This window comes from Falco biarmicus, chromosome 5, assembly GCF_023638135.1.
Source record: "Falco biarmicus isolate bFalBia1 chromosome 5, bFalBia1.pri, whole genome shotgun sequence".
Taxonomy (NCBI): domain Eukaryota; kingdom Metazoa; phylum Chordata; class Aves; order Falconiformes; family Falconidae; genus Falco; species Falco biarmicus.
The window spans coordinates 2735082-2760276 of NC_079292.1; the positions used below are offsets into that span (position 1 = coordinate 2735082).

Genomic DNA, 25195 nt, shown 5'->3' on the forward strand with positions numbered 1-25195 from the left:
TCTCACTCCCCTGCTGCTTACAAAATTGTTCATGCCCAGCCTCTCCCTGGCAGGCGTTCGGTTCAGCCCACCTGATGGCACTAATATTTTATAGCTCTAAGTCACCTTCTTTGGTTCTTTCATCGCTTTGTGCTATAATCTCTGTTTCTTCTCACCCGCATAAACCAAACTTGTGAATACCCTGGCTGTGTCCACAATGGGCAGACCTGCAAGCAGGTAACCTTGAGGTTGGAGATCAGACATGCCAAAGGTTACAGCTCACTACACACAACGTCCTTCCAGATAGCAGGGGAAATTCCAGCCTTAACATTTCATGTCTCGTCCTGCTTCCTAGCCCCAAAGTCAATTACTAACAGCACTTCCTGATAATCTTTTAAAATTAGAAATATAATGACCAAATATTGGTCATACATACAAATGTATGCATACAAAATATTTTACAGTAAAAAGAAAACAAAAAGAGTCCAGATCATTATTACAGAATTTTGATGCAACCGATTTGTTATTTGCAAACTGATCAGTTCACCAACTGATCAATTTGCTGTGTGATGTGGCACAAGGCAGATTTGCCAGACTGGTTTTCACGTGAAAAAAAAAATAACGCAATTCAGAGACAGTTTGGTCAGAATTAATGCGCAGCTGTTCCCCTGTGCTATGCGGAAAAACAAAAGTGATGCTGACCTGTTATTCCAACTAAGCTCGGGATCTGAGCCGTCTTTGTGGGGTGATGTCAGGTTTGTAGGGAGCTCTGCTCATAAGCCCTGCAAGCAAAAGATGCAACCAGCTAGCATGGCTTTAAGTCACAAAAGGCAGCTGAGTGGGCTGTGGCACTGCTCCTGCTTGGGGTCCACTAGCTCACACTGCACCTAAGGGTCTAAAAAACTCTCACGGCAGTATGGGAACAATTGCTGGTTCCTACACATTATATTTCTTCCCACCCTTCACAATCTCTCTGTGGCATGTAAACCTGTCAGCTTCAGAAGCTGAAGATCTAGCGAGATCCCAGTGAATTCCCTCTGCAGTGCCATGCAACATAGCTGTAGAATTGGGCACTTTTAGTCCTTCATTATGAACCTACCTCCATGAGATCACCACAGGCTCTGATTCACAATTTAATATATTTTCTGTTAATAATGAGATGAACTGAAGTAACTGCAAAGAAACTCAATTAGTATTGCAGCTAATAAAAATGATAGTTGTGACAGAAAAATTACTCATAACTGCAGAATGTGCTTCTGCATGTTTTTCATTACTTAGCCTGCACTAACTCTTGTAATCTAACATATCCCTGCACTTCTGAACCACACATGGCTTCCCACGGAGCAACATCTAAAATTTTTGTCTACACCAGAGTGGTTTTTACTGCCGCTTCCCATCGCGAGTATCATCTTCCTCCTCCAAAGGCAGTCATGTAAGACACAACTCCAAGCACACACTTAGCATTTTAAGTAGTTACCTGCTTCTGCACAAAAAAAGTCCATAGAAGAGGCCACATAAAAGTCAATTAAAACTTGTCTACAGACATGCTTCCTTCACTGCTCACCTGGCAGCAGCAGTGGTGGGTGGGTGTTTTTAGTCATTAGACTTTCAGAAACCCATGGATGTCAGCTGCTGCATACGTAGATTTGCCAGTGTTGTTCTAGTGTTGCATTTTGCAAAATAGGTTATACCTATCTTAGTGCTTTTGAGAGATGCTGAAATACCTTAACGAGAGGATTTTTCACACAAGCATTGATAGCGTTCAGTGACCATGGAGATTCCTGCAGAGGTTAGCGTGTAATTGCTACTGGTGACTCTGAAAAGCTCTTTCTCTCCTGGTGTCTTTTACAAATAATACTTTACTCTGGTAGTAATTATCTTCCACCTCTTATGGCAGAAAGAATCATTCTGTGTTTCAAATTGCTTTTCATTTTTCTATTTCCGTAATTAAAAAGCCCGATTTATTTTAGAAGCTTAATAAAAAATAATTGGAAACAAACAGTATTTTCAACTATAGAGATGAGAAGGAAAAGAAGGAGTGTAATATCAAAAAGACAGATCCCTTTTACCCCAAATCTGTCAAAAATTGGGTTACTGGCTTTACTGGACCTGTGTTAAATCCCACTGAGTTCAGTAAGTTGAGAGCTACAGTAGGTAGTTTTGCATTTCAGGGTGCGTTTTTAGCTCCAAAAAATGTTTTGCCAATAATCATGGTAATGCTTTTTTACTGATACAATTTGAACGTATGTTTATTTATGAACAGTAACACATGCAGCATGAACAGGTAACATTTGATGACACAAAATCTGTGCTGTGAACACAATAACATTATTTTTTTCTTCTGTGTTGTACAAGTACATGTACTTTCAGACTGGCAAGAAAGACAAAAGCCTGAAAGTTGGTTCTGGCTTTGCAGTAATGCGTCCGAATAACCACTGAACAGTAGGATGTAACTTCTGAAATAATTTGATTAGCACTTTACTTATGCATTTTGACTAGTACAAAGTAGACTGTAAAAAAAACCCAAAAAACAAAAACAACCAACCACACCTGTTTGTGGTACAGTTCATCTCTGGTGTAACTTCACTGATCGGAGCCCAGTGGGAATGATTAAAAAAAAAAAACCAAACCAAGAAGACCTATTGTCTTCCATTAATAATTTATGTTCTTTTCTTTGTAAGTGACCTACTAAATGGAAATAGAAGAATCGGCTGGAAATGTCTCAAATATAAAATTAGGTGCACAGTGTCCTTATATATCTCACTCTCAAGGTTTTCAATTGCTTTACCAGAGAAGCTCTTTCTAGTTTGGGGGTACACAGCCAGGCATCAGAGGAAGCAACAGCTGTAAAAACAGCATGATCTTTTCCTTAATCCTTTTGGATAAGTCTCAGCCCATTTGAAGCAAGTTATGATTACAGTGCAGAAATATGAAGACATTCCTAAAAGGTACATCTTTTTGCTGATCACATGGATACCAGTAAAATTTAAATACCTACCAATATTATAGTTTCCATAGTCGAAATTCTCATTTCAGCACAAAGTGCAAATACTAACTCAAGTTTTAAAATTATGAGAATAAAAACCTATCTCCACACACACGTGAAAGAACACAGGGACACAAGAGATGGCAGGACAGGGAGCCCCAGTAGCCCATTCAGGGAAACAGCCCTCCCAGTCTGGGATGGGCACTGGAGAGACCAGAGAGTCTGAGAGCTGGCTGCTGGAGGGAACAGAAGATCTGGTTTAAATGGTTTAAATGGCCCCTGGAACCCCATGGGTCCTCAATAGGCAGTGTGGACCTTTGGGTCCCTTCGGGATGGCCCTGGGAACAGGGAGTGGTGACAGCCTCACCCCTACCAGGCTACAGGGTGCAGCAACTCCTCATGAAGTTCAGCCTCTGTTCCTGGCAGTTCCACAAATGAAACCATCCAAAGAGAGGAAATACCAATGCAACCCCAGTCTCATTAAAGAGTGGTGAGTAGTGCTAGAACTCTTCTGGTGGGGGTCAGTACTCAGGAGAAGAAAAAGCTGCTTTTTGGTGGCAGGGGTGAAGCACCACAGCCTCTGTGGGAAGGTCGCCAAGCCTGAGCCCCCTTCCTTTGGACAGGACAGGTCTTTTTAACAAAGCCCAGGTCTGGGGGGGTTCCAGCCCTGCAGCAGCCCATGGTATCATTGCCTGCACACCAGGGAAGGCCCACTGCCTCCTCCACTCCTGGGCTTCCAGAGAAGAGAGCAGGGAGCAGCTGGAGATAACGCGGTGTTGAAGACACCGCAAAAACAAAAGCCTTGCTCCACCCAGAGGACCTCTGGCTGTTTTCAAATCCTGCTGCGTTCTGAACTAAGGAATGAAAGAGGCTGTAAGGAGAGAAGGAATTAGTCATACAGGCTGGCTGGTGTGCATTTGCACCATTATTTCAGCTAAGTTTTGTTTTCAAAGAAACTTGGCAAAATAGTCCCTAAACTGGTCTTTCTGGTGAACAACTGAGTTCCCATTTTTGTTGCTGAAATTGGGTTCTGAGGGAGGTAACTGCGGCTGGGGAGGGATGTCAGGCAGGGGCTCCTGTGCCTGCACCTCACGTGTTGCTGCGGCTGTGAGGGCGGCTGCCCTGCAAGGACGGCAGGTCTGCTGCAAGCCTTGGCAGCAACCAGGGGAGGATGGCAAGGGCAAGCCCCCGGAGGCAGGCTGAACAAGCACTCTTCTCTCCACAGCTAGTCCTGGCGAGGCTGAGCTGCCAGCTGAAGCTGCAGAGGAGCTTTCGTGGGGACAGCGCGGGGGAAATGGAGCAGAGAAGCAGCTTCCTGCCAGGATGTGCTGTGCTCTGGGTGACTCCAAGGATGTCTCTCCCCTTGCTTTACACATTAAAGCGCGCACTGCTCTTCTGGCATCTGGCTTTATGCAAACAGGTATTTTTACTGAGATTGAAGGCAGCACTTATTTGCAGAATAATCATTTTAGGCTGTGTTTGAAGTGTTCCCCTTTTCTCCTTACAATGATTTTCTCTGTTTAGTTTTGCTTGAAGCATTTCTTAACAAGCTTCTTCAGCTTACCTTGCAATCTCTGCAGCCAGGTGGGCGGGCTGGGCCACCGCTGCTATTTGATTGAACATCCACAGCTCTTTCCAAAAGATTGTTGCAGTCCCTGGATCCATGGGTTTCTCAGCATCTGTTTAGCTTTAAACTTGTGAGCCTTACTGAAGCCACGTGCATTTGGAGCATGTCCAAAAAGTCCATAAAAGAGACTTTCAGGCCCTTATCGCTCCTAACTCAGCTGTGAGCTGTATGCCCAAGCTCTCAACTGAACTTTAAGAAACCTTTAAAGAAGCTTACAGTCAGAGCCACTCTTTCTGCTGCTTGGGACCTGACCCTGGAGGGAGCCAACGCAGACTCTCACAATATTGAAGCTGCTCTTTATTTTTCTGGAGTCAGATGCTCAAGTCAGGCTTCTAACTTCCTGAGGTACAAAACCACCAGGTGCTTGGGATATTTTACTGATGGAAAGTTCAGTAACTTCAGGGTTGGGGGCAACTGTGCATCGCTGTAGGGGTTACTTTCAAGCACCAGTGGTTAGTAATCCAATCCCGTAGTCTATCTGTATCTTAATTATTTAAATGTGCAAGACATGCTTCATAAAGGATTAAAAATAATGCTGGCCAAAACTGGCTTTTAATCTATCCGTTTCGAGAATACTATTTATTTATTTAAATGTATTATTCAATCTTCAGTTGCTTTGGTGTTTTGGAAGTGCTATAAAACTGAGCATATACTTCTGAAGATTAAATTTAACTTTTGGTACTTATTCTTTGCAAAACAGTGGATTGTTCAAAGGACAGAGAGAATAAGTGGGTTTAGAATTTGTGTGGTTCTATTTTTTTATTTTTATTTTTACTTTCAGTAACAGAACATACTTTAGAAAGCTTAAATTAAGATCTTGATCCAAAGTAAGATATAAAATTCTCATGATATTTGCAGAAAAAGCCTAGATAGGGAATGCAACTAGATAAGGTAAATGTACAAGAAAGTCTGGCTTAGGGATAACTTACTGAAACTCAATCACTTCTCGTCAGGTTTGCATGTCAAAAACTTGATATTCAAGCGACACTAATCATCTGCTTTTGTAAGCAGAAAATGAGACAGCTTTGTAGGAGATACACAATTATTTTTATTTCCTGTTATAATTCTCTTAACCATTTAGTATGTGTGGCTATATCACTTTTGAGTTTGTTCAGATATTCACATCAGTAAATTTGATCCCTGCACTATACTTTTCTATGTCCTTTTAATATCCTCTCTCCTTCCAGTTTTCAATTTATTCCAATTTCTCTGGTACGCTTTTCATAACTATAATATATTCCAATATCAGGTTTTATAATTACTTGGACTCTATTCATTTCCAAATTTATATTTCAGGTTGTATTTCCTCTTGTGTTACAAGGAACAGACCATTGTACTGAAAAGCAATCTAGGATGTATGTGAAAATTATTGCAATAGTAGTGTAGGAAATCTGGTTTAATTTAGGGAGTATCTGGGTTGGTGGCTGAATAGCATGGGGGAATTATTCAACAGAAGGCAGGTCAGGTGGCTTGATACATCAATAGACAGCTACTTTTTAATGTGCTGATTGGCAGATGGGTATTTCTGCCAGTATTATCTTTGATTTTACTGAAATTAAATGTCAGCACTTGAAGGCATAGAGTCTCCACACATTGATGTGTTACAAAAAATGCCGTGGTTTGGATCTGGCTCTGGAGAGCTCGATGCTGCATGGACATGGTTCTGTGCTGAGCAGCACCTCTAGACACCACAGGAAAACACAAGGCTCAACTCTGCGGCTGAGCCCATGAACCCTGATCCACCTGAGAACATAATCTCATACTTAAGTTTAAATATGTGAACAGGTGCTTACAGCTGGAGTGGACTGCGCATGTGCTGAACAGTAAGTTGATGTTTAAGTGCTCCAGTGCAGCCTTATGTTTAGTATCCTGCAAAGTGGAGCTCTAAACACCTCAGGACAATGGTACAAAAAGAAGTTATGGGTCAGAAAGATGCTGAATCTTCAGTCTGGAGAATAAATACCTTGCAAATATGAGGAAAATCACAACACGGGCATTTTTTTAAAGGGGAAACCTGTAAACCGTGTCCAAAGATTAGTGGAGGGTGAATGTAGCTACTTGCAGGTACACGTTTCTGCAGAGTAAAAAATCATGAAACAAATCTCAATGTACTAATGTTCAGAAGGCAAAATAGGTAGTTTGAAGGATTACAGCAACTGTATTGTTTGTAACATAGGAACCTGGTTGAAATGAGCACTGAGGAGAAGAGAGGTAAGAAAAATAAAACATACCTCTTCAGGGACCAAACTGAGGGAAAGGGAGATTGAAAATGTAGTGGGAGTTGACAAAAGATACCAGCACTGATAAAAGAGTTCTCAAGAAAAAGCACTGAACTAGTGATCTTTTTAACCAAAAAAAGCATATCCTTTGGAAAAAAAGGGGGCTTAACAATGACTTCTGTAGAAGGAATGAAATAAGAAGTAGTACAATGAGCACTGGAAGTGGATCAAAAGAGAAAGTGATCTTTTTTTCCTAAACAGAACAGTTATATTCATTGAGATCATAAACCAAATACATAAAGAGGAGGGAATGCAGGAAGGTGGGGAGGGGTGGCATGAACCGAGGTAGAGGGAGGGAGTGCTGAGAGCAGAGTCCCGAGTTCAGCGTGTCACCACAATGGCAACAAAAGAAAAAGAAAAAGAAAAGAAAAAAAAAAGGAAATGAAAGAAAATTGCAAATTTTTCTTAGTTACCATTCTGAAAAGAACAAAGTTTTGGTGGGAAATAGGTCACGAAAGATGTGAAGAGGCAAGGAAGGCAGGCAAGACCCTTGTTTGCAAGTGCAGCACAAAAGTGGGGTTGTTCAGACAGAAACACTGTGATCAGAGAGGAGATTTCCGAGGCTCGAATGGACAATCTGCTGCTTTTCAAAGTCCCATTGTGTCTAAGATGAAAGGATGGCCAGAGCATTGTAGTATCATAGCTTACAGATAAAAGTCAGAAAGGTTTTGAGACACGCATTTTAATTATTAAATGGAGGATTAACAGCTTTATTAACATTTACAGTGATTAACATGCTTAGGAGCAGATGAAGACTATGTATAATTGTTTGGTTTATACTTTTATACATTCCATCCTGGGAAATCTGTGCACGTTCCATGTAAAACTGATAGCTGAAAACTGGAATTTGGTGGGCACTAGAGGGTAGGCAGCATTCTTGCCACAAAGTCCTGCTAGCTGGGAGTACATGGACAAATTTTATTGGGTGCCATCTGTATGGCTCCTGCACCCATCTGACTTTGGGGGCTAGAGCCTGATTTGTTCCCCGTCCCCACTCCAGCCCCAAGCAGCTCAGCCCAAGCTCTCCACTCTCACTGTGCGGCCGCAGGGCAGAGCCTGTCCCTTCCTTGATCCGGGGCTGGCCCAGGTGAGGACACATAGAAGGGCAGTGGGAGCAGAAGTGTCACCCCCCTACCACCCGACCAGACTGGCAGCTTCCACTCCTGTTTCCCAGGCTCTGGAAACATGAGGTGACTACACATCCATGCACAACTGTGGACCAGGCTCTGCAAGAGCTGAGTGTATCCCGCAGCCAGATACTCCTCAGATGCCACAACGCCCATGCTGTGATATTGGCAGGCTCCAGGCAGCATCTCACTTACTGTGCCTAGACCGTTTGCTGTTGTGTGCCTGAGCTGCAATCTGGGAGGGGTGTTGGGATCTCTAGGGCTCCCCACTGACTATGGGGACACTGAAACATCCACCTCAGGATGGACCCAGGAGGTACTGCATCAGGCTTCAGAGCTTAGACTAGATGCCTAGCAAGTCTGGCTGACTATGGCTTTTCTGCAACGTGTTGTCCTAACGACAACAAAACAGGACTCTAGAAAAAAAAAAATTCTAGAAATTTTTTTTTTACTCTTGCTTATCCCCTTCAGTTCTGTGAAAAACAGCCTCCCTGCAACTGTGGTACTGTGCAAAGAAACAATTTTCATGCAGTAGTTTGGTCAGTGTGCTAGTTTATAATTAGGGTTATGCTGATTAAAAATAGGAGAAAAATCTAATTGCAAAGTCCTGCAGGTCCACAAAGTCAGCATTTCCCACCTCTTAATATAATAGTTGACTAATGATCATCACCTGACTCAGAATACTTTCCCCACATTCACAGCAGAGTAAATGTACAAACAATTCTCTCAGCTGAATTTTAGGCATTTCAGATATGTGTATATAGCATTAATTTATCATTCAGTCCTGTGCAATATTTCATCAACAATTCTGTCTGGTAAGTTTTTCTTTCTGACCCAAAAGGATTATTACTGAATCATCTTCTCTAGAAAGAAAACAATCGTTAATCTGCTGAAACTCAATCTATGAGAGTAAACAGAATCATTAAGAAGTTATATGGAATCAGAATACCTTTATAATCTGACTAGTGCCACACCTAGGCCAGCATACAGATTACGGCCCTCCATTGTACAGGAAAACAGAATAGTTTCATAAAAGTTACTTGGTAAAGGCTTTGATTTTTCTCAGATGATGATCTGATTTCATTACCTTTACATACCAGTATACACTGAGCTTAATTTTCACGTGAGAAAATCACAGTCAGTGGCAGGAACATTTCTATTTGGCTGCAACTTCAAAGAGGGAATAAAAAATTTAGAAGGTAAGATCAATAGCTGGAAAATGAAATTCATCTTAAGAAGGAAACTTAAGGCTTAGAGCCATGCAAAACAGCCAGAGAAGCTGTGATTCAAAATCATACTGGATGAGAAATTATAAATCTCAACCGAAGAAGAAGCTGTTCAAGCTAAAAGAAAGACATGCAGCAGGAAAAAACGCACCCTTCTTCCCCCTGTCCTAAATGACTGGGAGACAAAAATCAGGCACAGCAGCTCAATTAGCTTTTCATCCCCAGCTGTATGGACCAGGTGTATCTGCAGAGCACACACCTCCCCACCCTACTGCACCAGTTACCTAGAAACTCTTTTAGGAGCACTGAGGTGTGGCTTGGGAGCTGGCTCCACAAAGGGAAGAAGGCACTGAAGAGGAGCTTTCCGTGGCCTGGGTATTTGCATCGTCTAGTGGGCGTACTGTAGAAAAGAGAGGAAACAGTTCTGGGTCTCCAGTCCCAGGTAGAGACTCATAACTGTGAATGAGTTTGGCTGAGGGCCACCATGATGGTGGGGAACTGGAGCACTTGCCCTGTGAGGAGAGGCAGAGGGAGCTGGGGATGTCCAGCTGGAGCAAGGATAGCTTCTTGGGGGCTGAGCAGCTGCCCCAGGTGCCTTACAGGGAGGCACTGAGGAGGAAAAGCCAGGCTCTACACAAGTTGGGGCATGAAAGGAGGATGAGAGACAACAGGCATAATCTGAAACAAGAGAAGTTCAGATGGGATGTAAGGAAAACATTTTTTCCCGTGAGAGCAGTGAGGTAGGTTGTCCAGAGATTTTGTGCAGTGTTCATCATTGTAGGTTTTCAGGATGCAGCTGGATAAAGTCCTGAGTAATCTGATCTGAGAGCTGACCCTGCTTTGAACAGGAGTTTGGACTAGAGACCTCTTGGGGTAGGTCCCTTCCCACTTGTAACTGTACTATTAAATAGAAAAAAACCCACACAAACAAGAAACCCGCAGGTGAAGGAACTGTCTGTACATCAAGACTGATGTAAGTACCTAATCCTAAGAAAAATTTTCAGACACTGGAGTCTCCTTTGGTGGTTGATTTCCATGCACAAGGTATTTCGGGTACAGGTTTTGCTTCAGCATCTCCTTTCTGCTTGCTAGCTGACCTGTCCCCATCCCTCCTAGCTCTGCTGCAGCGGTTCCAGCCTGAGATATCCATTTCCTCCTGCGTGCAGAAGAGGGAATCCAGGTTTGGGACATCAAGTGTGGCAGTACTGAGTGAGGCGATACCCAAATCCATTCAGGACTCCAGTCTGGAGTGTGTAATAAGCAGACAATAAGCTAATAGCTACTAATTAATTTCCCTGTATTGTAACTAGTTTGTAGGCTTTTATGTTACTTTGGAAGCTGTACTACACCTACCCATTCCCCACAAACTGTTGTCCTGTGTGACTGATTTCTAATCCTGCAAATTAAATGAGCTTAATTCTTTCATAATGGCAGACACCACATGTTAAAAGTGGGAGTTCCCGGAGGAAGCCATAATGGCAAGCTCCAGATGGGGCAGTGACAACGTATCAAACAGTAATCCCACTCACGGGTTTGAAGATCAAATCCTATATCCCTCTGAAGGACGTAAGTACCATTTGATGCCTAAATCCCAAAGCATTTTGCTCAGCTGCTGCATAACCCTATCTACTGTAAGAACATGAAACTTCGCCTCTGTGCATGCTCACAGATGCCTTATATTTGACAACATCGAGCATTTTGGCATCTGTGTTACACCTGAGTGCTTTCAGGTTTCACAAAGTGTATGCTGTGCCATCTGTCTCATCACGGATGTTTGGTGCATTAGACATGCTCTCAGCCCAGTTCCTGGATCAGAAACTGGGATCCTCACTTGAAAGAGGGGAAAGGAAAATCCTGAGTTTCAGTCCTTTTCTGAGGACTGTTGATATGTTATACAGTGCCTGAGTAAAATGCTAATTGGGTTGTAAAATGCTTCAGTGGGATCTGAAATGCAGGACAACCCCTCCCCAAGACATTCCCTTGCAGTAAAGGTAGCAACCCAGGTTCCCTGATGTGAGCTTTCTTTGTGCCTTGGTTAGTTTTCCGACCATGGCTGCACCGTGACCCACCTTCAACAAGGATGACAGACTGTCCTCAGCCTGGCCAGAGTTTAGTCTCATCCAGGGAGCTAGTTCTGAAATTGCAGTGTTTTAAAATATGCAGAGATGAAGGGAATGAAATGGTCCGCATCCTAGGTGAGTTAAACACGAAGCAACTGCATGAAAGAACCGGCTAAATCTTGATGCTTTCAGGGAAGAAACATTTGCCCCTGGGCAGTGTATCTCAGTATCTCAGGCAGGCTTCTCCAGGTGGGAGGAGATGGAAAGGAAGGAAAACAGGGAGAGCAAAGGAAAAACCTGTTGTGTCCTCTTGGCTAGATAAGTGGCTTCCCTTTTGGCAGGTTTATTTTGTCATCCTTTCCTGAGGCATCCCTTCAGATAGGGAGCCACGTTCCTAAAAATGGGGCTGTAAGACTGAGCACCTTGTCTCTTTGTGATCTGTGCTGAGGTGTTTGTAATTCAGAAGCAGCATACAGCTCATTCCTCAGGAGTATTTCCCTTCACTTCAGGGTAGGCATAGATTACATACAGTGTTTGATCAAGTTTTGTTTTAAATTGAGCCTTGGAGTCTCTGATGTTCTATAAAGGGCCGAGCACGCTGACAATGCTGTCTGAAGGACAGCCCTTATGCAAACAGAAGTGTGCTCCCCTCAGCCAGATCCCTTAATAGCTTTCCACCGCTATTTTATTTTCCTCACTTTTACCTCTTGGGCACTTTAAAGCAATCGTTCCTTTATCCTACATTTTTCTGCTACTCAGTCAATCAAGATGGGATGGTCAAAAGGATGCTTGCTCCTTTACACCTCTGCTGAGTTTGCTGTGCTGTTTCAAGTACCCATTCCTATCACTGTTTCCTTTTACTGAGGGAAGCATTAAGGAATTTCATCAGTTTAATGTCTATTATGGCTAATTTACAAAACATAGAACGGTTGCCTTAAAGAAGGCTAAAGCTGAAAACAAGAGAATATTTAAAATTTGGAACAAAGACCGCTTTTCAATCGACTCTTTATAGTGCTGAAACCACTGGGATATGTTTCCAGGCAACAAGTTGCCTAACTATGTGACTAGCAAGGACATCTGCCATCTTTAACTGTGCTTAAAAGGATCCACGATGCCTGCAGTCATTTTTAAAAGGCCTGGAAGGGTGAGTAACTTCCTCTTTCGCATCTTTAGCGGGAAGATTTGCTAGCACTAATGGTCCTAGTCCATCCAACTGGATCACTGACCTGATGTAATGAAATCATGATGCAGGATTTCTATTTCACCAAGTAATTTTTCCCCTTCCTTCCTAAAGAAAGAAAGGCCCTTCTCCTTAGGTAATGCCCATTCCAAAACAGGCATGTCATCACCTGTCAGCTTTTGATTAACGTTTCCTCCCACCCCTATTTCATCTCATAGAAGAATGAGGCACTCTTTTCTGAACTCATCTCCATTTAAAAAATTATGTAAAATAGAACATTTATCAAAACAGGATTCAAAAATCCTGCTTTGCCTCCTTAGATACACAATTCCTTAGCAGAGCTGTTGCTCTGGTGTGCTGGGATGGGAGACAAAGTAATGAATATTGCCCACAGAGCATACATGTAATAACTTTTCTGAACAGATTGTAATTCAGAACGTAGAATTTCTTTCACTGTGGAAGCATAGGACACAACACAGGCCGTGCCCACACTGCACACAGCTCTTAAGACTAGACCAAAGCTGTATTATAATTTCCCAGCTAGTCTTGCAGGAGAGCAGAAAAGAAGTTCTAAGGATGGAGTTAACATGAATCTAACACTAAACAACTGATACTTTGCTTGGACAGCTCTAAAGCGAATAGGCTTGTTTTCAATGTGCAGAAGAAAACCCTGGAGGATGTATATTACAGTGTCTCTGTAGTTTTGGGACTATCCATAAAAGATTGAAGAAATGCTTGCGGCACACATTTACATGGTTAGGGTTATGCCCAGCCTGCTCCTCTCAGTGTTTGAAGATTTCTAGGAGGGTGCTGAGTGTCTCTTGCAAGAAGAGTATAATTGCATGCCATGGTGCCATGAGCTGGCACTGGTGCTCAGAGCAGCAGCCCTGCAATATACTCTTCCCCAGCAGCTTCCACCTGACCTTGCTAGTTCATTTCCTTCACCCTTGTGCTTTAATTTCTTGTGCAATAGTGCAGTGAGCCTCTTGTCAGCTCTTCAACTCCCAGTTCAGATTTAGCCTTGTATCAGCTCCCTGCTCCAGTCTGCCACTCAGCTGTGAGTAGCTTTATGCCAGGGTGAAGAAGCACAATAGCAGGCAGGAGAAATGGAGGAAGAGGGCAGGATGTTCTTCATGCTGGCAAATGCCAGCTTAAAGCACTTGTGAACCTGTGACTTGAAATGGGTCATTAAGAATAATGTACCTTGGAATTCTGGCAATACTGCACAGTTTTATGGCAGAAGGACAAGTCATGAACAAAGTTTTTCTCTGTGTTTAAAGATAGTATCTCACATAATTAAAAAGTAAGGCATTTGCTGCAACTTCTTGATAGTCTTAGCACTTAATAGAGTAACACAGTTTGTTATAGCCTCTTTATTCCATCCTCCAGCTGCACAGGTCTTCGGTTCAAAGCATGGTGTTTCCCTGGAAATTCAGACTGCAGTAAAGGATTTAGACTAGCTTTCAGCCAGCCAACTCTGACTGCATCATCCCAAACACCATTTGAAGAAACACATTTCTTTAATTTTACCTTGAAATCATGTCACAAGTTGGATACAGCTTTCAAGAGAGAAAGATTATTATTATAAATAGATAACCACAGCTTCGGGCTGCATCATTTGTTACTTCAATCTCAGTTAGGTCCATAATAATGTTTGCGCTCAGAAAATCCTCAAGAGCATGAGAGTGCATTTGTATGGCCTGTTAGGCACAAAATTGCCTGTTTTATTGGTGCAATACAGGTGCACCTTTTAAAAATTTTACTCCCTGTGTTTATAACTGCTCAGCTAAAAAAATTACAAAGCAGACAGGGCACTGTCTCGTAATATGAAGACAGTGGCTGCTAAAGCAATGCACATGTGATTTAAGATGCACTTTTCTTAACGTATTAACCTGCTACATTTCTTCAGCCTACTTATCAAAATTCTTCCCTAAACAACATCCACACCAAAACAGAGCTGGAGACATCCAAGCAACGGCATTACGTGAAGACCTCATGAAATAAATAGCAGCTTTCCTTCCTTAAACAGTTTTGTTACTGAGCAGGTTGAACTCCACTGCAAGTATACAGTTTAAGAGACGTCCACACTGTTTCAGCACACCAAGCAAGCTCTAGTTGTTTCACCTCCACAATTGGCTAAATGACACTATGATGTGTCAGCACCAAGTTTTTGCTTGCCTTAGTGCCAGTTATCAGTTTAACCATAGGTATTACTGTTGTGATCACTAGCTTGTGAATATATATTTTGACTTTTGAGAAAGTTTATTACTTTGCTGTGCTCCTGCAAATGAAGTTTAGGTTTCATAGTTTAGGCCATAACAGTACAGCCACATCATGATTCAGTCTTGTACCCTTTGGATTTGACTGAAGAGGCATTCTTACAGACAAACCTCCAGCCCTGGGGTTAGGTGTCTTCAGGTGCAAAGGTTCCGTAACCCAGGACATGCACGCTGGTGGCAGCTCTCATTTAGAGGGAATGGGAACTAACTTTATTTTTCTTTCTTTCTGCTACAGGGAATGGCTACCCCAGATAACTTGGAGCTCAGAGCACAGATCAGTGGTCTTCTTATCAGGAGCCTGAAGAAAGAACCAGGTCTTCTTTTGGCTTTTCAGAATGGGAAAGACGTGAGGCCTTGGTAAGCTCATGACAGATATTGTTTCCCCCACACTTTCACTGCTGCCAGGGTCATGCCTGCAGGAATCATCACTTCCAACTGGCAGAAAAAACATAGGTACAGCCACTCCATCTCCAGCGCTTCTTTTCCCTTCTTAAAATTTGATCCTAGTCTCCAAAGCACTTCATTTTCCCATGCATTCCTGCTGAAATCAGTGGGAATACTTATCTGAATAAACCGTGAAAAATTACACTATTATTCTTTAGGGAAAACATAGATAAAGGCAACGCTGGAAAGCAGCTCTGAGGTTGCTGAATCAAGACTGAATTAGTATAGACTACCTAGCTAAAGGTTAGATCCCAGTTCCCTTCGAGGATGAACTCTTCTGATTGATCTACAAAGCTCCCTGGAGGTTTCCAGTTTTCTGGGGTAGTGTTACAAGAAGTTATTGCTGTGTTTTGCAGTGAATTCAATATTGGGACTCTAACCTAAGACTCACAGCCACTTGGTGTATCCCAAATTAAGTAAGGGTTTGTTGTCATACACTACCTACATATCATCTACATATCAGAAACCTGGGACCGAAGCAGAAATAAAAAGGCCGTTCCACAAGATCACCTAAAAAGTCTGTGCTGGGACCAGTAATTGAACTGAAAATGTCCTCATCCTGCAACAGTAGTGGCCAGAATCTGCCAGAAAGAAGAGAAGCCACTGTCTGCCTCTTTCTTAAAGCTACTGCAAAAAAAAATACCAAATTACATTGTCCTTCTAACACTGGTTTTTATTAGAACAGATGAGAACAGTAAGTATTTTTTTTAAGGTGAGAAACTTAAAAAGAGCTGAAAATAGAAGACACTGAATCTCCTACCTCCTGTATTGGGCTGGGCAGGGTTTTCTCTCCAGGCCTCTTCTCAGTCTAACAATTTCCAGTAGCTTTCCAGTTTGGATCAACTTACACCATCTCAACAGGTATCTCTAAAATTATCTTTTCTTTAGCTCTGAACTACATGTTTGTTTTCTGCACCTTAGCAGCTCCCTGCCGGCCCAGTCTGTCCCTTCCCAGCTGCCCAGCTCTGCTCACCTGCACCTTTTCCCGCTGAGCAAGTTCAGTTGATGTCAGAAAAGGAGCAACTGCCCCGTCTGTAAAATAGTCCTCTTTTGCCAAAGCCCAGTGGTCAAGGCAAGGCAAACAAGCAGTCTTCCCACCTGCTTCCCAGCCACTATTTTTCAAAGGAACACAAAAACCACTAAACTGCAAACCAGAAAATTAAACAGATGCTATTCATCACAGTCCCACCCCAGCACCTGGACTGCCATACCATCTCTTTCCACCTCAGCTCCTCTCTCTCTTCTACACCTTGTTCCTGTATGCCCATTTCTCACTGTCAGCCCAAATACTTTTATATTTTCTTTAATATATATCAAAAGCATCTAATTTTTATGGAACTTTTCCCCTCTGTTTCCAAAAGCTCAGTGTTCCCTCAGATCATCTTATTTTTTCTTCTGCTCTCTTGTAAATTGTTTTTCATTCAAGACTTTCTTTTCTTTGCTTACCTGAAACTTGATATGCTGTTTCTGATTATTTTTCTCCATTTTGAATCTACTCATCTCAGTCTTTCTTCTCCTGAAGAATCTGGTGTCCTTGGCTTGAACACAGTTTTGGACACTGATTAGAGGCATATCCAGATCAGATCCTTGCAGGGAGCATGCCCTGTAGGTGGGCTGACATCAATGTTCATTTTCATTTCAATGTTTATTTTCATTTATGCCAGCTCAGAATTTGGTTCCACTTTCTTTGTTTCTTTCACTTTAATTTGGCCTCTTTAAAAAAATAAATCTTACATCTTACCATTCATGGCTTAGATTGCTACCAGGTAACACAATGCTTACTTCTCCCTCCTTTTTTTTTTTTCCTGTGACTCCTGTGCCTTTCCAGGACTGGAGCTGTCTATTTCTGCTTGTGTTCCTACAATCCACACTAATGTCCACTCTCAAAATCCTTATTTGCTGTTTTCCGCTTCATACCCTAGAAGTTTTATCTGATCTGTCAAGTTTCTTTTATAATTGTGTTCAAACTCTTGACCTTGTCATATGTTATTTTCTTTATAAGAACATGGGAATTGCCAAATCAGAAAACAAACAATGATTCATCAAGCCTACTAGCTTGTCAAAGAGGGCAGAAAAAGCTCACAGAATACCTAGACAGGAATACAGTATTATATAAGGGGATATAAATCCTCCTTGGCTTCCAGCATTGATCAGTTTGAGCCCTCAGGCTTTAGTTTATATAGTTTACAGTTCTTATTTCAGCTAATAGAAAGTACCTATGGTCTTTTCATGCACATGTATTTAATGCTGGTTATATTTTACCAACATTTGGGCTAAAAAATATTGTGTATGTTATTTGCATACTACGGGAGAGAAGCCTTTTCCAGTGCTGAGAACTTCTCTGATTTACCTAAATATAAATAAAACAATGGGAGAAAAGAAGTATTTACTTTTATGCACCTTCTCTGAAAGAGGATCCTTCTTCTCTGTTTTTACGTTTATGTACGACTCTTTATATTTTTCTTAAGAACATTAAATAATTTGAGGCTCTCACCCACTCTGTCTAGATTTGTGCTCCAAGATGTAAAAAGAACAAGAACAGTTTCCCAGTGGAGAGGAAAGTTATTCCTGTAGATCTACCGCAGGAAAACATACAGGACAGGGTTGCAGGGTCAGTTCTGGTAAAGCTCAATAGTGAGGCAGGGACTGAGACCGTCAGTTTGGAACGAGAGCCTTAAAAAGGCAGCTTTAGATAGAAAATTTCACATAGATTTTAGTTAGACCAGTTTTGTCCCTTTACATTTTGTGCCTTTGGGATGAGAGAATCCCCAAGATGCCAGTTGCCAAGGAACTTTCATAAATAAATACCATGAATGCAGTACCACTTCCAAACATATTTCTGTCACATTTTCTAGGTAGTCTATACAGCTTTTTCTTTCCCTGTCATAAAAGTATGCTTGAGAATGGGATATATAAGTGCCTTTTTTTTGGGGGGTAAAACACATGAAATATGGTTTTCAAACATCTGAGTTTGAGTCTCCAGCAGGGCATCAGACATATGGCCATGCTGTTCCAGTTATGAGGTGGCTGTCCTGTATGGAGCCAGTGCTCTGGTACTGCCATCCCATCCCACTTTGGAACTTTACTCACAAGTTAAAACTGTGCAACACCTTCATCAGCCATGGAGAGGAGGCTCCCCTGTGCCAGAGTCTCTAGCCAGCAGAGCCATCAGCTTCCACCACCCAAGGTTGGCCCACTTGGCAGAGCAGAGTCCCAGAAAACCAGCTGCCACAGCAACCCATGGGCCAGCTGGAAAACCTCAGAGAGTTGATCTCAGAGCCTCTTGAAATCTTTCCAAAATGACTCAGGGCTTTCTGTTGGTTTATGACTCTTCCCATGGCGTGCTTTGAGCAGTTTGTGGACCATTGTCAGTTAAAGCAATTGAGTCATTGAACTCTCTTCAGTTCTAAGATCAAAAACCAAAAGCTCTGAGTAAGGTACTGCATGCTGTATTACACTTTAGGTAAATAAAAACAGCTGGGATGGAAACCGTAGATCAGAAATTTGGTTTTTCCCTCTTTAGGTTGAGGGGGAGGTAGATAGATCTTATTTTATCTTCCCCTACTAAGACTTGAAGGATATAACTAGCTTGTCATATAAATGAACTTTGTCAGAGCTAGTCAAATTTTTCAGTCATCTCAGTTCCCTCTGGTATGTTCAGCTCAAATAGATGATGCGTGTAGTGTTTGCTCTGTTTAGTAGCACAGGATACTCTGCGGTCTTCCTTTAAACCTCCAGAATTATTTTTCCTTTTTTCCACTGAAGAGAGTGCCCAGAGCTGCCTCTTTCTACAATTTATTTATATGAACTTTGACAACTTTCATGTACAAAAGATGGTGCTTAAACATTACCCATGTTTTTCCCTTGTTTCCTACCAATCACAGCCCCGGAGGAGGTTTGAGTAATTCAGTTTCACTGATTGCAAATGAGCAGGAACTTCAGGTGCCATGTGTTGTTTTCTAACACAACCTTGTTAATCAGAGAGACACCCAGAGAGACCAGCTGCATGCAACTGAACCTTGGCCATCTAGTTAGTGTGTTCCAGCTTGCCTGGGTAGCCTCCCGGGCCCTGCTCTCTCCCAGAAGAAATTCAGCACAGGCAATACTTGTTCTCCAGGGTTAGCGAGGAGGAGGGTGCCAAGGTGTGCGTACACGCTCTGACTTCCTACATCAGAAGGGTAAACTCTGTATTTGAAGTATGTTTTCTGTATCTATCCGAAAAAGCATTTGGTCATCATTTGGTATCATTACACTTTTGATGCATAGGTATTTAAAAATGAAAGGAGAGCTGGATCTTTAGAGGAACAATAACGCATTTTGTCTGAGTAATAGCTCCTATGGACTTTTAATGGTTACGAGGCTGAAGAAACCATTTGCTCTTGAATGCTTAGCAGCTGATTCAACACAGGCTGATTAGATAAAGAAAAGAGAGTAGAAGGATAATAAATAAAGAAGCGTTGTGATGAGGGTTCTAAGGAAATGAAAAACACTTTATTGATAATCAATCTGTGGTAGGTTTTGATAATGAATTCCTGTATAATAAGTAGCCTCTGTGCTCACCCTGCCATTGGAATTTTAATGAGAAAGATAATAGATCCAAATTAGAAGTTTGCCAGTGAGCCTGTTATTAAAACAATTAAACATTTTTAATGCAAATAAACAGAAGTTACAGTCTGTATTTTGCCATTAGGTTATGTTACCTTCCTTTTGTTCCTTACTAATAAATGTATCCTTTGGATATATACTCTTAAGAGTTTTGTGATTACTGTCTCTTGAACTAGGAGAGACTATTGTAGATGAAATAACTGTCTTAAATACCAACATAAGATCATTTAATTATGTTGCATTGGGCAGGTAAAAATAAGTTTTCATTTCAAGCCGCAGTCCTTCTGCCCTTGAAGGCTGTAAGCTCTGTTGACCTAAGTTCTATTGCAAGGCAGTGGCATGCATGGCACAGCAGTTAAAAAGTATAAGTTTATCTGTCCATGGGTTAATCAGATTTCTTCTTGCATCTGGACAGCTACGATCAACCCCTGGCTGTGCTCTGCTGGATCGAGCACTGAACAGCACCCCACACTCGCACAGCAGAGTTTTCTCACCTCAGGCCCACCTTCTGATGGTGTCCCTATGCTTAAAACACTTGCTGTAATTCTGCCTCAGTGGCTATAATATCCGCCATCAACTGCTTCTCACCAGCCTGTTGAGACTCTGCCTCTCCACCTTACTTAGCTGCTGTTTAGCTCATTTGTTGTTACTCTCATTTTATTTCTCCAGTGAACTTACTGCATGATTGATTCTTGCTAATTCTGCCAGCTGGTCACTTTTGTTTCCAAACAGGCTTGTCACATGGCTTCAGCGATTTATGCTGTGCTCTTGCTCTCCCCCTTTCGCACCGCCAGCCGTCACTGAAATGGGGGCCCAAGTGGTTGCCGGAGGGTCGCAATGGGCCACTGTGGCTCCATGCGCCATTTCGGCCCTCACAGCACCATCTCCTCTGCCCTTTTGCAAACGCAGGTTGAGCAGCTGACCTGGAGGTGTGTAGGTGTTTTTAAGCTTTCCTGTTTCTTTGATGGTTCAGTGAATTTAATATTTTGGTTTCTACCAAAGCTCACCAGAATACTCTGTGTCTGGGAGGTGTGCGCTGGGAGGTGTGCATGGCAAGGTTTGGTAGCGAGGGGGCTACAGGGGCGGCTTCTGTGAGAAGCTGCTAGAAGCTTCGCCCATGCCTGACGGAGCCCGTGCCAGCCAAGGCCAGAGCACCGGCCAAGGGCGAGCCCACCAGCGCCAGTGGTAGCACTTCTGTGGTAACATATTCAGAAGGGGGGAAAAAACCATCTGCACCAGCAGAAGCAAGGGGCGAGGCTGTGCGGGAGCAGCGGCCCCGCAGCCCCCGGGCAGGGCAGGAGGAGGCCGGGGGGGCGCCCCGGCAGCCCCCGGTGCAGCCCCGGCGGGGCGGGCCGTGCCCCCAGCCCGGGGGGGCCGCGGGGCAGCAGATCCCCCCCCGCAGCCCGGCGGGGACCCCGGGCTGGAGCAGCCTGTGCCGGAGGGGCTGCGCCCCGCGGCAGGGCCCCGCGCAGGAGCGGCCCGGGCAGAGCCGCAGCCCCCCGCGGGAAGGGCTCCCGCTGGAGAAGGGCCTGCAGGAGCGGCTCCCGCCGGAGGGCCCGGGCTGGAGCGGGGGGAGGAGCGGCAGAAACAATGTGTGATGAACGGGCCACAACCCCCCTTCCCCCTTCCCCTGTGCTGCTTGCGGGGCAGGGGTAGAGAAACTGGGAATTAAGCCCAGGAAGAAGGAAGGGCTGCGGGGAAGGTGTTTTTTCTAATTTGAATGGTAATAAATTAAACCAGTTTCCCCAAGTAAAGTCAGTTTTCCCTGTGATGGTAATTGCCGAGTGATCTCCCTGTCCTTACCTCGACTCGTGGGCCTTCTGCTACATTTTCTCTCCCTGGTCATGTGGAGGGGGCAGTGACAGAGCGGCTGTGGGGGGCACCTGGCATCCAGCCAGGGTCAAACCACCACAGGAGGAAAACAAAAAGAAAAGAGAAAGAGAAGGACCAAAACCACTAACAGAATGCTTTAATTTTAATTTTCCTGGGGAGTGACCACCAGGAAACAATGTCCTTTAGGATGAAAGGTGACTCAAGTACATAGAGCAAGTCTCAGATCTGTTCTTGCACTGTGATATACTACTCCTGAGGGGAGAAAAACCTTGGAAATTATTAGTATAAGGGCTGCAGGTACCACTGGCCTCACCTAGGACCCCACCTGCATCCCCTGCCCAGGGCCCTAGGGCCCTATTTCAGCTCAGGACTGAGCCCCCAGCCCTTGCTGCTTCCTGACAATTGCTCAGAAGGGTATCTCGGACAAAAAAGAACGGCAAAAACCCCCAAATAAACAACAAAAAAATGCAGCTCAGAAGACTGCAGCATGACCATAGCATATGGACAGTTTTGTTTCCTCTGGAGTTATGAAAAATATCTGTGTAACCAATAAGTGAAATGTTCACAAATCATGATAAACGGAAAAGATTTAGCAGTTTTCAGTACAGAAGAGATTTAAGTATTGGACTAAAATATAAACCAGTAGCTGCTTCAGTCTTTTTTATATGTATCAGTCTTCCATTTTACTGCTACCTCCTTTTGACATAGACACTCAAATTCATCTTTCAAATTCTGTTTGCTCTGATGAGACATCTTAGCTCACTTTTAATGGACATGAAAGTTCTAAAGATCTGTGGTTGGGTTAGCAGTGGTTCAACTTCAGACAGATTGCTATGTGGTGATCAAATCTGTTTAATAAAACACTTACATAGGAAAACTGGAGGGGGGGGGGGGGCAGGGGGGGGACCAACCAAAACAAAACAAATTGAATAGCACAAGACATGAGAGAGAGATATCAATTAATACCATACTAACAAAACAGGTTGACGTTTTGGAGAACATCTAATTTTTCCATTCAAGAGAATTTTGGGGCTGAGGGGGAGCAGTGGGTGTGAGAGTTCTTATTAAATGTGATGATTTACATCACATGTGACAGCTCTATGTACCAGACATATGTGAACACTGACATCTGTGCTAGCTTCACCCGGAACACTGTATTTGCTAAACCTGGTGTTACCCTATGTGATTTTGAGGAAGTATATGATACTTGTGGTGGAGTCCAAATATCTTTGATATGTCAGCAAAAGCAAACAGATTTGATGGCAATAATTTCTGAGGAAACATTTGCATTTATTTCCCTACCTACAAAAACTAGAAATTTGGAGGGGAGATTGTATTTTTGTTCCCCTTTAAAGAAGCCTGTAATTTCAGTATCCGGAAAACTGAACCTTAATCCCCAGTCAAGGTACATCACAGGTTCTCGTCCTGAAGGGGTGTCATGGCTTCTTCTTCATACTTTCTCTTGTGAATGTCCTTCATTCTTGACAATAGCATCAACTTCCACTACTTTGTCTACAACTTCCACTACTTCTGCAGACAATGATGGTCTTTGTTCCATGTTATCAGTCCTATATTGAAGAAGTTCCCAAAGTTAGGTCATTTATCCATTGCCTTTTCTTCATCTCTTTCCTACAAACAACAAATTTTATAATGTTCATTGTCTAAGATGGGGGGTGGGGGTGGGGGGTGCCAACCTTCTTCTCTTTCTCTTCTCACTCTTTGCATTTATTCTTTTTCTATTGAACTGTGATTCATGGGGGCTTCTATTTATCAGTTTCTCCAGTATTTAACACAATGGGTTCTTAATGGGGTAAGACAGGGTTAAGGGAAAGGGAAAATGCTGGGTGTTATCATAATATAATTGGCAATACAAATAAAAAGCTGTCTTCTTTTAAGTCTATTTGTCTGTGCAAAGAGGGCTGAAACATGCTTTGCCTTCAGTCTTCTCCACTCTGACTTACATTTTAATGTCACTAAGGTAAATCTCAGAGATGAGAGCTTTTTCCTTCTGGGGTCACTGCATTAGGATACTCTGCGATCAGGAAGGATGGTTTTCCATTTAATTGAAATATCATTACCAGTCTGCCTTTTTTTCCCAACTCATAGAGTTGACCTTCATTAAAACAATTTGCTTTCTACAGGAAGATGAGACCAACAAGTGACACTTGCATCATGAAATGAAAAAACACTGGTAAATCATACATGACAAATGGAGTTCTAGGAAAGTTTAGGGTGCTATTCACCACTCTTCCCAAGTAGATTCTATTTATTGTTCCCTTAGGAACAGACACTGTACCTTATGGAGTAAGGTATTGATTTTGCCAGTTACTGAGGATAATGGTGTATATTTCTGAGTTGTTGCATTATTCTTGAATGATTTTTCTTAGTTACTAAACAAAATGTGTTTTTTCATACATATGTTGTTCAAACCTGTCAGGTTCAAGAACAAGCTTGTTTTATATAATTCTCTAAAAATAGAATCATGATTACTGTATACAATTCTTTCTGTTTATTACTGGTAGAATTTAAATTCTATTCATATATGTGATTTAAGTTCTATTTGTATATATTATTCATAGATGTTATTGCTAAGCTGCTCTCTATCATCTTTGAAAGGTCGTGGAGGATAGGAGAGGTGCCTGAGGACAGAAGGAAAGCCAATGTCACTGTAGTCTTCAAAAATGGCCAGAAGGAGGATGCAGGAAACTACAAGCTGGTCAGCATCACCTCCATCCCTGGAAAGGTGGTAGAGCAGCTCATCCTGGAGGATATCTCAAAGCATGTGGAGGAAAAGAAGGTTATCAGGAGCAGTCAACATGGATTCACTAAGGGGAAATCATGCCTGACCAACCTGATAGCCTTCTATGATGGAATGACTGGCTGGGTAGAAGAGGGGAGAGCAGTGGATGTTGTCTATCTTGACCTCAGCAAGGCTTTTGACATCGTCTTCCATAACATCCTCCTAGGTAAGTTCAGGAGGTGTGGGTTAAATGAGTGGACAGTGAGGTGGATTTTTCTCAAGTTATTTTTCTCAGGTTGAAATACCAAGTTCAGAGGCAGTCCTTTACTCCTTAATTGAAGATAATTCTTAAAGCAGCATTAAAGAAGAAAGAATCACTGTCTACTGGACAATCAGTGAATGAAGAGTGTATTAAGAAGCAATTATTTATTCCTATATGATTAGTTTACACCTATTCCCAGCCAGCAGATGGCTGATTCTCAGAAAGCCCCTAAGCTAGACCCTTAAAGCATCCATAGCATTGCAGCACCACTTTTGGGCCTTTTGCCTAAATATCACATATTGAAAGAAACTATTGTAAGTTTATGTACATGTCTTCTGCAGATGGCCTAAGTAGCATATGGCAAAGTTACACCCAAGCTTATGGTTAAGCAGTATGCACATACAGGTCAAGGCATGAGTTTGGACTGCTTTTCTCTCCATATCACCTTTTCCAGAAATTGGGGTGAAATGGTGGCTTACAGGCTTGTGAATATAGAGGACAGGAGATGGCTTAAATTTGTAAGGATAGAAGTGGTAGTAGGAAAAAGCCAGAAGAGGTGAAGTGCAGG

The 25195-nt window shown here is 42.7% G+C and overlaps 1 protein-coding gene across 5 annotated transcripts in view; it reads left to right on the forward strand.

The window, feature by feature from the left end:
- The first annotated feature begins 20594 nt into the window (after nucleotides 1-20594).
- The window catches only part of LOC130150685 (uncharacterized), a 37987-nt gene continuing 33386 nt past the window's right edge, over nucleotides 20595-25195 (forward strand). For all 5 annotated transcript variants that reach the window (XR_008822327.1, XR_008822328.1, XM_056341855.1 and 2 more), the window contains exons 1-2: nucleotides 20595-20721; nucleotides 24242-24591. Coding sequence is in view for 3 of the 5 variants with exons in the window: in XM_056341855.1 (XP_056197830.1) it covers nucleotides 20630-20721; nucleotides 24242-24591 (442 nt within the window). In the remaining 2 variants the exon portion in view is untranslated. The remainder of the gene's footprint in view (nucleotides 20722-24241; nucleotides 24592-25195) is intronic.